Raw genomic sequence first — 14,227 nt, forward strand, 5'->3', positions numbered from 1 at the left:
GTGCGGTCTCCCTCTGATTTCCCGCTTCTTCTCTCCTTTATCTTTATTTCTTGCCCCTTGCTTTTCTCTTTGCAATTTCTGTTCCCCTTACTCTCTCTGCCTTATAATTGGTCACTTCTTTCATTTATTTTTACTTTTTGTAGAGACAGGCAGGGCTGGTCTCGAACTCCCGGCTCATACTCCTGAAGAGCTGGGACTACAGGTGGCTGGTTTTTTTTTTTTTAAAGAGATGGGGGCTCTCCCTGTGTTACTGAGGCTGGTCTGGAACTCCTGGGCTCAAGTGATCTCACTGCCTCAGCTTCTGGAGGGGCTGAGAGAGATTACAGCACCCAGCTGTTCACCCTTTTAAATTTTAACTGCCCTCCGGTTTTATTTCTCATTTTCCTTTGCAAGCCCCGCACCCCCCCACCACCTTTGCTACCCTGAACTAACCTCTGCTCTGACTTCCTGGTTTCCCTCTCTCTGCCCTCACTCTGGGCACCAGCCCCTTCCGTGTTGGCATTTGACTCCACACTTTCTGCTTTCCTACTTTGAGATTTGCAATACACTTCATCCTTACTCACTGCTGTCAGTCTGACTGATTAATACCACTTTTATGAAAAATGTAATTTTATCTCTTTAAAGAGACACAAGGAAATGAGAGGCATGAGTGAACTAAATAATATTCATTATTTACTAAGCATCTACTACATTCCTGTCCTTATATACATTCTCTCTAATCCGCACAACGCCTTTGAAAGAAGCTGTCATTTAGTCCCGCTTTACACTTGAAGAAGTGATGCTGAGTGAGATTAGCGGACCTGCCCAAGGGCATTCAGAGGTAGAATTTTATCTCACATCTTTCTGGTTACATCATCTACCCTCTGTCCACTATATCTCCCTGATTCTTAAGTGAATGAAACTACCATGCTTTATCACATGTTTCTCCTAAACAGAAGGAAAAAGTGACAATAAATCTACATGTAGAGATTTTAGATTTTCTCCATGCACTGCCTCCCACATACACATCTATATGGACACCACCTTTAAATTTAGCAAAGGAGGGAGGCAGAAAGTGAGTGGGAATAAAACAATAAAGACACCAAAGGAAAACTGCTCCTCTCCTCTCCTTAATGTTATCTGTGAATGACTGAGTTCGTCAGGAATCCTAGACTCGGGGGTTTTGGGAGTTGAAAGTGGTCTCTGATGCTATCCAAAATAACTCCGTTTTACAAATGAGGGAGCTATAACTCAGAGACATAAAATCACTTGCCCAAAACATATAGATTAACATACTGCCCCGACCTGGGTGGGAGGTTAAATTGATATTCATCAAGTGCTTATGGACAAACAAAATGTACCCAACCTGTCTACAAGCCCTGGACGGTTCTAGCATCCCAGAGTGAGAGTCATTCCAGGCTCGAAGGGTATTCCTGTTGGGGCACAAATCGTACCCCTCCCCTCAAGGGGCTCAAGAGGAGTCTAGATGATCCTAAGATAATTTAGAATTGGGAATGAGTGTATTTCAAATGAATGCATGAAAAACAAATCCACAAGGTACATGGCACTGACTTGTAATAGGCCCATAGAAACATTCTGCTGGAGTACGACTTCACAGGTTGCCAAATGACAAAATAAGGCAACTGTTTGTATAGTTATAATTTGCAAAAAAAAAAAAATTATATATATTTATATAAATGATGGTGATGCAATGGTGAGAATAAGTGTTCATTCTGTAACTATTCCTATCACTCTAGCTTTCATGCTAAGTAATTACAAATATCACTGGATTTGCATAAAGCATTAAGATAAATGAAATGTTAGGGAAAATGGAAGGAAAAAGAACACAGATATCCTCTTTTACTATCTTGGTACCGGCATTAATGTCTTATTTAACACGTTATAACAATTCTTGCCTCCTGGGCAGTTTTTTGTTTTTGTTTTTGTTTTTTTTTTTAGTTAAAAAAAACAACTGCCCAGGAGCCAAGTATCATCAGGAAATCAGTTTCTTCCCACCTGATTAGCAGCACGCCACCTCACTGGAATCTAGGAAGGAGCTAATGTATACTGAAACCAAATGTGATGCTTAGAAAATCCTTGAGCTATTGAAAGGCACACCTGTGTTGCTTGGTAGGTGTACCGAATCTCAAGTAAAGAATTTCTGCAAATCTCCTGTTTGGTTGGCTAAACTGGTTTTCACTCCTACTGAACAACCCCGGGGTGGGGGATCCTCTATTTCTCCTTAATAACCATAATAAGCCAAAGAAATAATTTTCAATGCTAATTCTAGTGACTTAGACCTCAAAAGTGGAAAGGTTCAGAATATGTTTCAGGGCATTATATGTCTTTGGGTCAAATTTATTAATTTATAGATCAGTTAGTAGTTTTCATATTGGAAAAGATCTACAGCTTTTTGTAAAGACTAAACTGTTGTTAACTAAGACGTTACTTTGAATAATTTAGAGGAGGCAACCTTTTTTGATGTATTCTCTTTTATATTTAAATTAAGAATAGTCTGTTATGAAATTTCAGTGAACTGAATCCTAAAGAAAATAAGGAAGCATTTATCAGTCAGAAGTACTCTATAAATCGGTTTGCAGATTAACTGCAAAGGTTATTTGGGAACTGTATAATCTTAAAGCAAAACAAGCCATTTATCCATTACTTCTTTTCAAAAATCTCTATTTGGTCCATTTTTATTTTCTGAACATTCTTTTTTTAGATTATATGCTACTCCATAGTATCTTCAGAATTCTCCTGACTAAACTAGCTTGAGAAGCATAAGATAAAAGACATTCTAAAATAAAAGTGTTTGATTCATTACATAATATTATCTAGGTATTAAAGGAAGTAACATTTTTCATTCTTTGGTCAGGCACTTCATGGCCTCTAATATACAGCTTTCCACAGTAACTATGTAGTACATTCTAGGGAAGAAAAAGAAAAGAGTTTAGGGTTGTCCAGCCTCATAGAAAGGAGAAAGGAAATTTTAAAAAGTCCACAGGCATGACGACCCTAGTCTGTTTTAGCTGGCAAAGGAACTAATAGTGCTGCCATTTAAGTCTTAATTTATGGATTGTTTGTGGTGTTTCCAATCCCTTTTAAGTTGAAATTGTGTGTTGCAATCTCTACAGTAATAGAATATTTCTTTTTTCAAAGTTTTCAACAACGAGATTAATATTCTTTCTTCCTGTGATGCATACCACCATGTGTTATGCTAAATTAACTGCTTATACACGTATACACAAAGCTCACCCAGTCAGAGCCGTGGTTCTCAGCCTGAGTACACGTTAGAAGTTTTGGAAATGCTGCTACCATGGCCACCCCCAGAGATTCTGGCTTCACTGGTGTGGCGATGCAGCAGAGAGAGAAGAGTGTTCCAAGTTGGAATTTTGAATTTGTTTCCTCTGGATGCTATGTTGCAACGGTAATCTGGGTTTATGGGTTTTTAAAGTATGATAGGTAGAACTACATTATATGTTAAATAAACTTTGAAGACTGGTTTAAAACACCAAACCATTCTTCAAAGTTCTTTCTTTAAAACAAACAATGTGCCTTTGGATCCAAACACAGTGGAATTTATAGCCAACTAGGTGATAAATTAGGAAGTGCTGGAGTCTTAAAAGGTCACAGCACTACACTTGTTTTGTGTCAAAAGTAAGTCAGGGTTTTGTCTGGTAAAAACAAAGAAATAATCAATTTAGTGAGTATCTACCATAGGCAAGTCACGGTAAACAAAGGGACTATCAAACAAGGCCAGGAAATAAAGTATTAAATTTGTGTAATTTGTAATTTTAGAAAAATCAGTAAGAAGTATTATCGTTGATGGGGTTTTGTGTTTTTCAAATAGTAATTGGATCATAAATAGGCAGATTATTCAGAAAGGAATATGGCATAGAAATAATAGTGGAAATATGCTGGAGGGCAAAAAAACAGATGATAAAACACTTTGAAAAGGCAAGCCATACAAAAGCATAGAGGATGCTTTGTAGTCATTGCTCAAAGGTGACTGCTTTGCATAGCAAGGAGGATGAGAAGGAAGAGGTTAGGAAGTTACTTCTCAAACTCGGTTTTTAAGTTTAGCTTACCAGTGAACCTAACATGATACATCAGGACAAGCTGAGGTTCAGAGCAGAACAGTAGGGTAACTGTGTCTGCATCGTCACCCTTGTACCCATTCACGAAAGCGGTGGGACTGTTAAGCACAAAGAAGCCCACCACCTGCCAGCCGCTGCAGGGCTGCAACAGTAGGACTTACTTTGTGTTCTCAGAGCACAGATTACAGCATTTGGATAGACATTGAAGACAGACAGATTTGGGCTTAATAGGAAGAAAAGCTTTCTTAAAAGGGCTGTCAAAACATGAAAAAACACAGTAGATATTTTGCCATGCGCTGAACTGCAGGTCCTGAAGGGTGGAGCATGGACTAAACATTATCTCTAGAAATAGACAGGATAATTGTTTTGAGTGTGGAGCGTGTCCTGCTGGTCTCCCATGGTTCTTCCAATCTAAGTTTTGATGATTCTGTGTCCAGCTTCCTCTCTTCTCCAGTCACCTTGTCGCTTCTAATTTCACTGGGCACCCATTTGGTTAAAAAAAAAAAAATGACAAAGGGAAATTAAGAAATTCTTCACATTGAACCAGTGTCTCTACCTAAAGAGAGTGACACAGAGGGTTAGTACGAGATTTATCACAGCAGACTGATTGATAGGTTTTAGACCTTTCGTTACTTTTGGCAACAAGTGAACCCTGGAAGCTCATACCAAGAACTGCAAGAACTTTTAAGTGGACAAATAATAACCCCAGTGTCTTTGTTCTCTCATTTATGCCCAGATTGGTGGCTTCAGGAGCCAGGAGTACACCCTGATCGTTATGTTTACCTTTAGACAGCAATGAAGGGATGAAGGAATGAATCAGTTTATATTTCAATTAGGCGTGAGAGGTGGAGGTGGTTTAAAAACAAAAAAAAAGTCAAGATGGCAGTTTTGACTGGGATAGCAGCATCCTTTCATAGACCTGGGCGCTGGAATGGACCTACAGGGAAAATGTGTTAAACAAATGCCCTCTGTATAGTGCATTAGTATGAGTACACCAGCAAGATAAAGATTGTCAGGATGCCCCATCTGCTGCTATCTTGACTTTAGGCCTGTGCCACGTACCTTTTTGCCAGGACTTTCCGCATACCACCAGGCCAAAAAGAACTGCAGAGTTTTGAGGGCAAGGCCGGTTTCCAGCCCAGAATCTGCACAGTGATCCCTCCTTGGCAAGTCAAACAGAGTCACCCAAACAAGCGTGGCACGCAAACCTTTAGAGTTCAGCAAACCGAGGGCTGAGTTGCCAAACCGTGTCCTTTCAGGGCACGGAAAAGGCTTTTCCTGCTTTGCTTCTACAAGGTAGTCAGGAAGCCAAGCTATTTGCCTTGGGTAGGGCTGGGTCGGGGTGATGAGGTGGGGGCGCAGCAGGCTGTCCACACCCGGTGCCAGTCTGAACCTGAGCCGCTCCAACAAGCGAGCTCTTCTCCGCGGCCCTTCGGCGCGGGAGAGCGCAGGGGAGCGCAGGCCGGCCTTCCTCCCGCACGCGGGCGCTGACCGGCTGCAGGTGGAGAATCCGGTGAGCTATCGCGAGCCCTCTGAGCCCCCCACGGGCCTGGGCATGGGTGTGCCGGATCGCGCGCGCCCCCTGGCGCCGGGTCCGGTGGGCGGGGCGGTGGGCGGGGACAGTGGGCGGAGGCAGGAGGCAGAGCCGCGGGGTTGGGAGTGCGGGGGTCGCGGCGCAGAGTGGGAGCGCTAGAGCGAGCAGGGCTGCAGCGGGCGGCATGGCTAGCACGGCTTCGGAGATCATCGCCTTCATGGTCTCCATCTCGGGCTGGGTACTGGTGTCCTCCACGCTGCCCACCGACTACTGGAAGGTGTCTACCATTGACGGCACGGTCATCACCACCGCCACCTATTGGGCCAACCTGTGGAAGGCGTGCGTTACCGACTCCACGGGCGTCTCCAACTGCAAGGACTTCCCTTCCATGCTGGCGCTGGACGGTCTGCATCCCCGCGGCCCCCGCCCTCGGCCCTCCCTCCTCGATGGCTAGCCCGCTGGGCGCCCTCTGGTCCCCAATACTCCCAGCGGGACCCCCGGACTGGACTCCTCTGAGGCCCGCCCCGTCCCTCTCCACAGGGCCTCAGGGAGCCGGGGACGGTCCACGGTCCCTGGTGCCCGTCCTCCCCTGACGGCTGTCTCGCGGGGCGCCTGTTCGAGCCCGGGACCCCGGGAGGGGGGACACGCAGACAGGCCCGGGTTGGTGACTCCCAGGCGTCGGGGGATGGGGGAGCTTTGCCGTCCTGAGAGTCGAGGACGCGGCTGCCCCTCCACCCCCCATATCTTGGTGACCGCTGGGACCCACAGTTCATGCTGCAGGGACTTGTCTCCTCCTCCTCCCCTACGTTCCCCGAAGGCTGGGTTCTGATGAAAACGGTGTCGTTGCAAGCCAAATCCGCTTGTCCTGCCCTCCCTTGAGCCATTTCGTTGGTTCTTTTAAAAGTAGGCGGGGGTGGGGGGTGCGAGGTTGGAAGGGGGAAAACATATTGCAGGGTTGTTGTTTCCCTTTAAAGAGCTTCTACAAACTTGTCCGCCGAGGCAACACTGCAAACACTGCCTCCGAGTTTCAGGAAAATAATAGCTCTTGCGGTGCCGCAGTGAGTCGGCAGAGGGTAGGGAATCTTGGGCCGTGCGAGCGTGGCGCCCAGGAGCTGACCAGTTCTGCATCCGAGTCCCCGGTTGCCTGCTGCTGTCCTGGGTTATTCCTTTGTAGAGGTTCACCTGCGTCGCTCCGGTTAGGCCTTATGCTGGTAGCAGCTGGTGGATATTCACACAGAACTCTGGCTCTGTTGAGTTTCAAGACAACAGCCGATGTGAGCCGGTTCCCAGTGATTGCCCAAGTTCTAGGCTCTTTGCTTCCAGGATTTTACAGCAAACGGATCCCGGCAGAAACTTAAGAGGAGTTATTTACGTTACGTATTTCTAGATTTCAGGTGTTTCTTTTTCTTTTATTACTTGCAGTTTTTGTTTACATAGCTGTGTAAATGAAAGAAAAGAATTGATTCCTCTAAGATGGGGTTTGCCACGAAAAGCAAACTGTTGCTCAACGTGGTATTTGATGGAACCTCCGTATAAAGAATACACATCTAGTTTTAGAAGGGTGGCGCCCGGGTCCGTGTCCTGTTGGGTAAAATAAGCAGCCAGAACAGTGTTTATTCCCCCAGCATTACCGTTGAGTTTTCTGTGGTTTGTAGAGCACACATTCAGGTAGATGAACAGGCATTCTCTTGTTTCTGTGGTTTATAGTCGGCAATACGTTACCGTCCTCTGAACACTCTTCTGTTGTAACACTCTTCCATTGTTCCCTGAGACACTGCCAGATAGGTATGCTTCCTTCTGTAGGGCAGCTGGGGGACAAAGGAGAGAAGGAAACAAATGCTCTATGAATATTATTAAGTGCAGAATAATAAAGTTTTCTCTTACATGTGTGCAGTGAGAGTGGAGCTGGTACCATACCTATTTGGGGGCAGATCAGGGAGTGAAGAGGAAGTAGAAACAGTTGTCCTGGTTAGGAGAGCAGAGAGGAGTGACATTTATATGCCATCCAACTTGCAAAATGGTCTTCCTGTGTGCTCATGTGACTAAAAAATGACTTTTAAAAACATAAATGGCATGACACTACCTACTGTTGTACAACACTTTAAATTATATTTTTCCAAGTCAGTAGTTAATAGAAGTGACTCTGCGTAACTGACGCATGGTATATTCATTAAACTGCATAAAATGGCTTAGTTAACCATGGATCCATTGTAGACATTGGACCTTTTCCAGCTTTTCTTTGTTGGTGATGCTTTACTGAAAATCTTTATATTCACCTCTTTGTACGTGTGTATATTTCTGTAGACTCCATTCCACTGAGACATGTTTTTTTGAGAGCAGTAGAATACACATGCATTTTAATATTCAGTTCAGACTGTCAAATTACTTTCCACTGGCAGTGTATGAAAGTATCTGCTTCTCCACATTCTCACCACTCTGTTAATCCAGCTTTTGTTGTTGGTTTTTTGTTGTTGTTGTTTGTTTGTTTGAGATGGAGTTTTGCTCTTGTTGCCTAGGCTGGGAGTGCAATGGCACAATCTCAGCTGACTGCAACCTTCACCTCCCAAGTACAAGTAATTCTCCTGTCTCAGCCTCCCAACTAGCTGGGATTACAGGCATGTGCCACCATACCCGGCTAATTTTTTTGTATTTAGTAGAGACAGGGTTTCATCATGTTAGGCTGGTCGCGAACTCCTGACCTCAGGTCATCCATCCTCCTTGGCCTCCCAAAGTGCTGGGATTACAAGTGTGTGCCACCATGCCCGGCTATCTTGTTATCACTTTAGTTGGAATTTCCCTTATTGCCATGGTCAAAATCACAGGTTATAAAAATGGTCAAAACCCATCTTATTATATATTTACTGATGATTTGTTTTTTTCTCTTTTGTGAATTGGCATCCATATCTTAGGCCCATGGTTCTGTTGTTTCTTTGTGGTTTTGATGATTTGTTCCGTCCTTGATTTGCTATGAAGGTTGCAATTTCACACCATTTTTTGTCTTTTAAATTTATGGTGCCTTTTCTCATACAGGACTTTGAAATTTGTAATAGAATCATATATATCAGCCTGTTTTTTGATGACTTTGCCATCTGTGGCTTAAGAGGGCATTTCTTACCGCAAAACAAACTTACTTTTCTGCATCTCTCAGAATAACATTTTGGAGGGTTAAATCACGCAACTGTGTTTTCCTGTGCAGGGGAAGTTGATTCCCCCACCTGCAAGTGGAAGCTTCCAGGGTAGGGCCCCTCTGTTTGTCCTCTCTACCTTGCATTCCCAGGGCAGCCATATCTGGTGGGTGCTGGTCCTGACATTGCCTTTGGGAAAGTTGCCATGGTGGCCTGAGTAGAACAGCCCTGCCCTTAAACCCACGCATGAGCTCTAGATTAGGAAGACAATCCGGGAAGGGAGAGAGAAGGCTCGTGACTCTTGCCTATCTTGTGTTAGGTGGAAGAACTCTTGGAGTCAAACGATGAGCTCATTATTCTGAATTTCTTTTTTTTTTTTTTTTTGGAGACAAAGTTTCACTCTGTCCCCTAGGACAGAGTGCTATGGCATGATCTCTGCTCACTGCAACCTCCGCCTCCCTGGTTCAAGTGATTCTCCTGCCTCAGCCTCCTGAGTAGCTGGGATTACAGCCACACCTGGCTGATTTTTGTATTTTTAGTAGAGATGGGGTTTCACCATGTTGGCCAGGCTGGTCTCGAACTCCTGACCTCAAGTGATCTGCCCGACTCTGCCTCTCAAAATGCTGGGATTACAGGCGTGAGCCACACGCCCAGCCCTAAATTTCTTATATAAAGAAATCTCTGATTCCCCTCCCCTAGGGGTATCATTGCCACTTGTTTTCCTTATAAGGAAAATGAGGCCTAGCAAAGCTATATGTCTAGATTTGATGTTATGCCATGTTAAGAACCCAGCTCTAATTTCTGCTTAGAATCCACTGTAGTATTATAATATGAAGGGATGCTTTGATGACTTTCTTACTACTCAGCAGACACCCATGTTATTCATCCTGTGAAGGAGGTGCTGCTATCCCTGTTTTACAGATGAGAGAACTGAGCCTCAGAGAGATTAGGTCCTATAACCAAGGGCATACCTCGGGTAAATAGAAGCACCAGAGGTGAAACTCAGAGCTCCTGCCCTTCTCATACCACTGTTCTCTCAAAGGATTTGCAGAAGTACACAAAGCTACCAGGAAAATAAAAGCACATTCTTTTTTTCCCGCCCTAAAAAAAAAAAAAAAAAAAAAAAAAAAATCCATCAACTAGCACAGGTGCTATTAGCAAATTGTCTCCACCTAGTGGATGTTTTCGTTTTTTGCTGCTTTGCAATTGAAAATAAAGTACACATAATTTGGAAAACACTTAACTTTTAAGGAACACCTTGAAGGTTTCCTCCAACAGAGTTCATTAATTTAAAGTCGCTGTATTTTACTATTTGAAAATTTCACAGTTGAATGAGCTTGTGATTTCTGTTTATTGTTAACCCATACTCCTTTCAAAGTACCACTTGAACTTCAGCTGAGAATAATTTTCAGCCAGCTTGTTTTTTAGTGTATGCCATCTATTTTTTCTAGTGGGAATGCTTGCCATTTCTCCCAGGAGAACTAACTATAAATTATACTTCAGAAAACTTCTAAATAAATATGTTCATGCCTCAGCACCTTAATGTGTTAATTAGCTATTAACAGTGTCAGTAAATTAGACCTGTCAAAAATAATGGCCTCCTTGACTAGGTTTTTACTACCACTTCTCCTGCTGGTGTTACTTGTAAGTTTTGCCCTCAGGAACTGTTAAAAAGCAAGGCTGTAGAAGTCTGCTTTGCAAAAGATGAACTCTGAAAGGGTTTGTTGGAACCATCTTGGCTCTGACCTGTGGGTGTTGTAAGAACTGGTAGCTTTAGAACACGGAGAATTTACAAATCTCAGGCTTACGAGCAACTCCATTACATTTATGGTTGGCAGGGGAGTTTATCCTCGGCTCTTTGCTCTCTCTTTCAGAAAATCTGGCCAATAATTGTCCTTGTAAATTGCCTTCTTTGTGCATGCGCAAAATTAGCAAGTTATTGCTACTGTTCATGCTGGAGAAAGGTACCTCACTTTCCAAATCCGGGTTCTGGTTGGCACAAAAGAAGGACCTGACCAGATCAGAATCTGCCCTGCCCGCTTCTCTCATGCTTGTGTCAAGAGACCAAAGCGGGTCCTGCTGCCAATACCAGGGCTGAGACAGGGCATCTCAGAGTGAGAAACTTGGGACAAATGTTGTAAGTGGTGATTACATAAAGTTTAAAGACTACTGTTATTTTCCCTGTCATATTAAGGATCAAATTGGTTGGCCTGGAATTCTACCCACTGTTTATCAGCTGGGAAATGCATTCTGCGTTCTAAATGACCAAATTGTCTAATTTAACCTTTGGTAAATTCCTGACAACTTGAACTTTCTGTTAACAAAGCATGGAAGATAACTAAAGGAAATGCCAGTTAGGGTACATGCTAATGTTTCCTGGGAGTATATATAAATAGATGAGTCCCCCATGTTTTTGTTTATTTAATGAGTGCAGTCAGGACCAGTTATAAAACCTCAAAACCATAGATTAAAATGAATTTCACAAAAAGAGTGAAACCACACTGTCCGAGTAGCCCTGGTGGCAAGTGATGAACCAGTCTGGGTTATCCTCGCAGGCTCTCTTGAATCTTGTAAGGGACTGACAGGCTTCCCCTCTCTGTCTTGCCTCTACCTGCTGTCTGGGCTCTGGCTGGGGAACTTGAGGACTGAAGTTTAAAATAGAGCTGGTTCAGCATTTGGCAGCGGAGACCCAAATAGCCCTGCAGCACAATGTTTGCTATGAAAGAAGCCTTCATTATCCTGTTTTCCTAAAAATAAGTTTGTTTTGCTGTTTTTGATAGCCACGGTGTTAGTGAAATTGTTTTTTGTATGGAAATTGTTCACACTACACAATAGAAGGTGACTGTCCTTGCAGTCTGCATCTGTGGGAGTCTAAAGTGTTTACAATTAAGTAGAGCAGCTCCGGTTTTCTCTTAAAAAATGGGTCCAAGGAATAGGATTAAAACTTCATTCTTTTCCAAAGAAACACAGACTGGGGCCAGGTGCGGTGGCTCATGCCTCTAATCCCAGCATTTTGGGAGGCTGAGGCAAGAGGATCACTTGAAGCCAGGAATTTGAGACTAATCTGGGCATAATAGCGAGACCCTGTCTGTAGAAAAAATTTAAAAATTAGCCACAGGTGGTGGCAAGCACCTATGGTTTCAGCGACTCAGAAGGCTAAGGCAGGAGGATCTCTTGAACCCAGGAATTGGAGGCTGCAGTGAGCTATGATGATGCCACTGCACTCCAGGCTAGGTAACAAAAGTAAGACCTTGTCTTAAAAAAAGAAAAGAAAAAGAAGAAACTGAACTGGAGACCACTAGTCCGTACTCCCTAAATTCATGATTATCATGATCTCGGAATTATTATTTACTGTGGCTGTGCTTGAACACCAATAATAAATGACTCGTCATATATTGGCACACGAGAGGTTTTTTCCAGTTAAAAAGTTTAATTCCAAATGTAAATCTGATGTAGGTATATATGTTCATTTGCTTAGCAAATATTTACTTACACCCAGTATGTGCTACTATCACTATTTTAGATTGAAATATGGCATTGTTTCAGGCTGAAATGAAAATGACTTATGTGGTAAAAGCTTATTAGTTTAAATCCTGTTAATGTAAAAGCCTGGACAAAAGCTACACTGAAGTTTACCCTGTAGCCTGGCTGTGCAAATAAAAATACGTGACTAAGAAAAAGAATAACACAGGAAGGATGAACAAACGAACTCACAGAACATACTTTTTAGGATACTTTAAAGGCATTCATTTATAGGAGAACAGTTGACTTAATCACTATAAATTACTCTTCTACAAAATAGTGCTTTTTAAAACCCAGTTTTATTATATATGCCCTGAAAATAATAGTACTTCACTAAAATATTCCCTTAGACCTCCCTTGGTTCATAATGATATTCCACTAATATTGGAAGGTTTGACCCTTTGGAGCTCTTTCTGCTGCCCAGTTATAAATCTTATCATTTGATAATGTCAAAACCATTAAAACACATTTTTAAGGTCCAATGAGCAGAGGAGCTACAGAATTATGATGGTGGCGGATGATGTTTTTTCACAGACAAGGCAATGTTGTATGGAATCTGTAGTCTGATTTGGGATAGAATCCATGTCTGCTACTTTCTAACTCACCTCTGGTAAGTCACATAACTTTTGTGGTGCCTCAGTTTCCTCATCAGTGAATATGGAAATAACACTGAGAGATCTGTCCTGAGGATTCCGCATAAACTGCACTTCACAGTGTGTGACCTGGAACAGGCACTCCCTGTGGATTAACTTGCTTTCCTTTCTTGCTTGTCTTGCCACATGTTTTCACCCTTACAGTTATCTGTTTGGAAAACAAACATCCAGAATGACAATGTAAAATGAGGATTTCTCCCTGGACAGCCACATGCTTATGTAACGTAAATGACCTACTCTAATTGCAGGTTATATCCAGGCATGTAGAGGACTTATGATCGCTGCTGTCAGCCTGGGCTTCTTTGGTTCCATATTTGCGCTCTTTGGAATGAAGTGTACCAAAGTCGGAGGCTCCGATAAAGCCAAAGCTAAAATTGCTTGTTTGGCTGGGATTGTCTTCATACTGTCAGGTAAATAGTAACTTTCTTCCAAGCAAGGTAATTGATGATGTTAATGAAATCACACTAACCATAGTGCTTTCCCTCTGATACTTGTTAGGGCTGTGCTCAATGACCGGCTGTTCCCTATATGCAAACAAAATCACAACGGAATTCTTTGATCCTCTCTTTATTGAGCAAAAGTAAGTACTCCTCTCTGTCTGTTTCCAGCTCACAGGAAATGTATATAAATTAATATTCTCAACCAAGGGACATGAATTTCCTATATGACTTTTGAAAGTAAGACATACTGATAAATGGTAACTGATGACATCATTCAAGATTAAATGTGTTATATGCCACATATGCAAAACATACATTTAATTACTTTGCTAGTGTTGCAGTGTCTTGTCTCTAAGCAGTTCAAGGCATCAAATTTAGAACAATAAACTTCATCGTCGGCTGTACATCATGAAACTGAGGTCAAGTAGAGGAAAAGTGAAAGATGTCAGATGGGGAGGAAAGAATGATGCGGCATGCGAATAGAAAATTAAAAGCTTGTCTCGATTGCTGCTCACTCAAAATATTTGCCAGAAGATAGTTTCTGGGTCTTTTAAATTTGCTGTATTAACTATTGTCTTAACAAGCTCCACCTAATAAGCCTTTATAAAGAAACTGTGCATGATGCAAGGTTTTTGAAAAATGTTGTAGGAGCACGGCGCCTTTACCCAATTGTGGTTGGTCGGTCTTGCAGATGAATGCTTTGGAATTAACAGATCGGTTTGCTTGTTGGTGTTGTTTTTAAACTATGGGCTGTTGCTTTTTATAGTTTCCCTAGGCTTATTTATTTGGATTGGGAAAACCCCAGGGATACCAAATCAGAATTAATATATTAAATATTTTGTCTTGCCTAAGAATATATCTACATCCCTCTTTAGGA

At 42.6% G+C, this 14,227-nt stretch overlaps 1 protein-coding gene across 1 annotated transcript; it reads left to right on the forward strand.

Annotated features, from left to right (window-relative positions):
• Positions 1-5,785: 5,785 nt before the first annotated feature.
• LOC113219605 (claudin-10-like) lies at positions 5,786-13,510 on the forward strand. Its single transcript, XM_026446582.2, has 3 exons — positions 5,786-6,014; positions 13,159-13,320; positions 13,409-13,510. The coding sequence occupies exons 1-3, from the start codon at positions 5,795-5,797 to the stop codon at positions 13,492-13,494; spliced, it is 468 nt and encodes a 155-aa protein (XP_026302367.1). The 5' UTR covers positions 5,786-5,794; the 3' UTR covers positions 13,495-13,510.
• The last annotated feature ends 717 nt before the right edge of the window (positions 13,511-14,227 follow it).

This window comes from Piliocolobus tephrosceles, chromosome X, assembly GCF_002776525.5.
Source record: "Piliocolobus tephrosceles isolate RC106 chromosome X, ASM277652v3, whole genome shotgun sequence".
NCBI lineage: Eukaryota > Metazoa > Chordata > Mammalia > Primates > Cercopithecidae > Piliocolobus > Piliocolobus tephrosceles.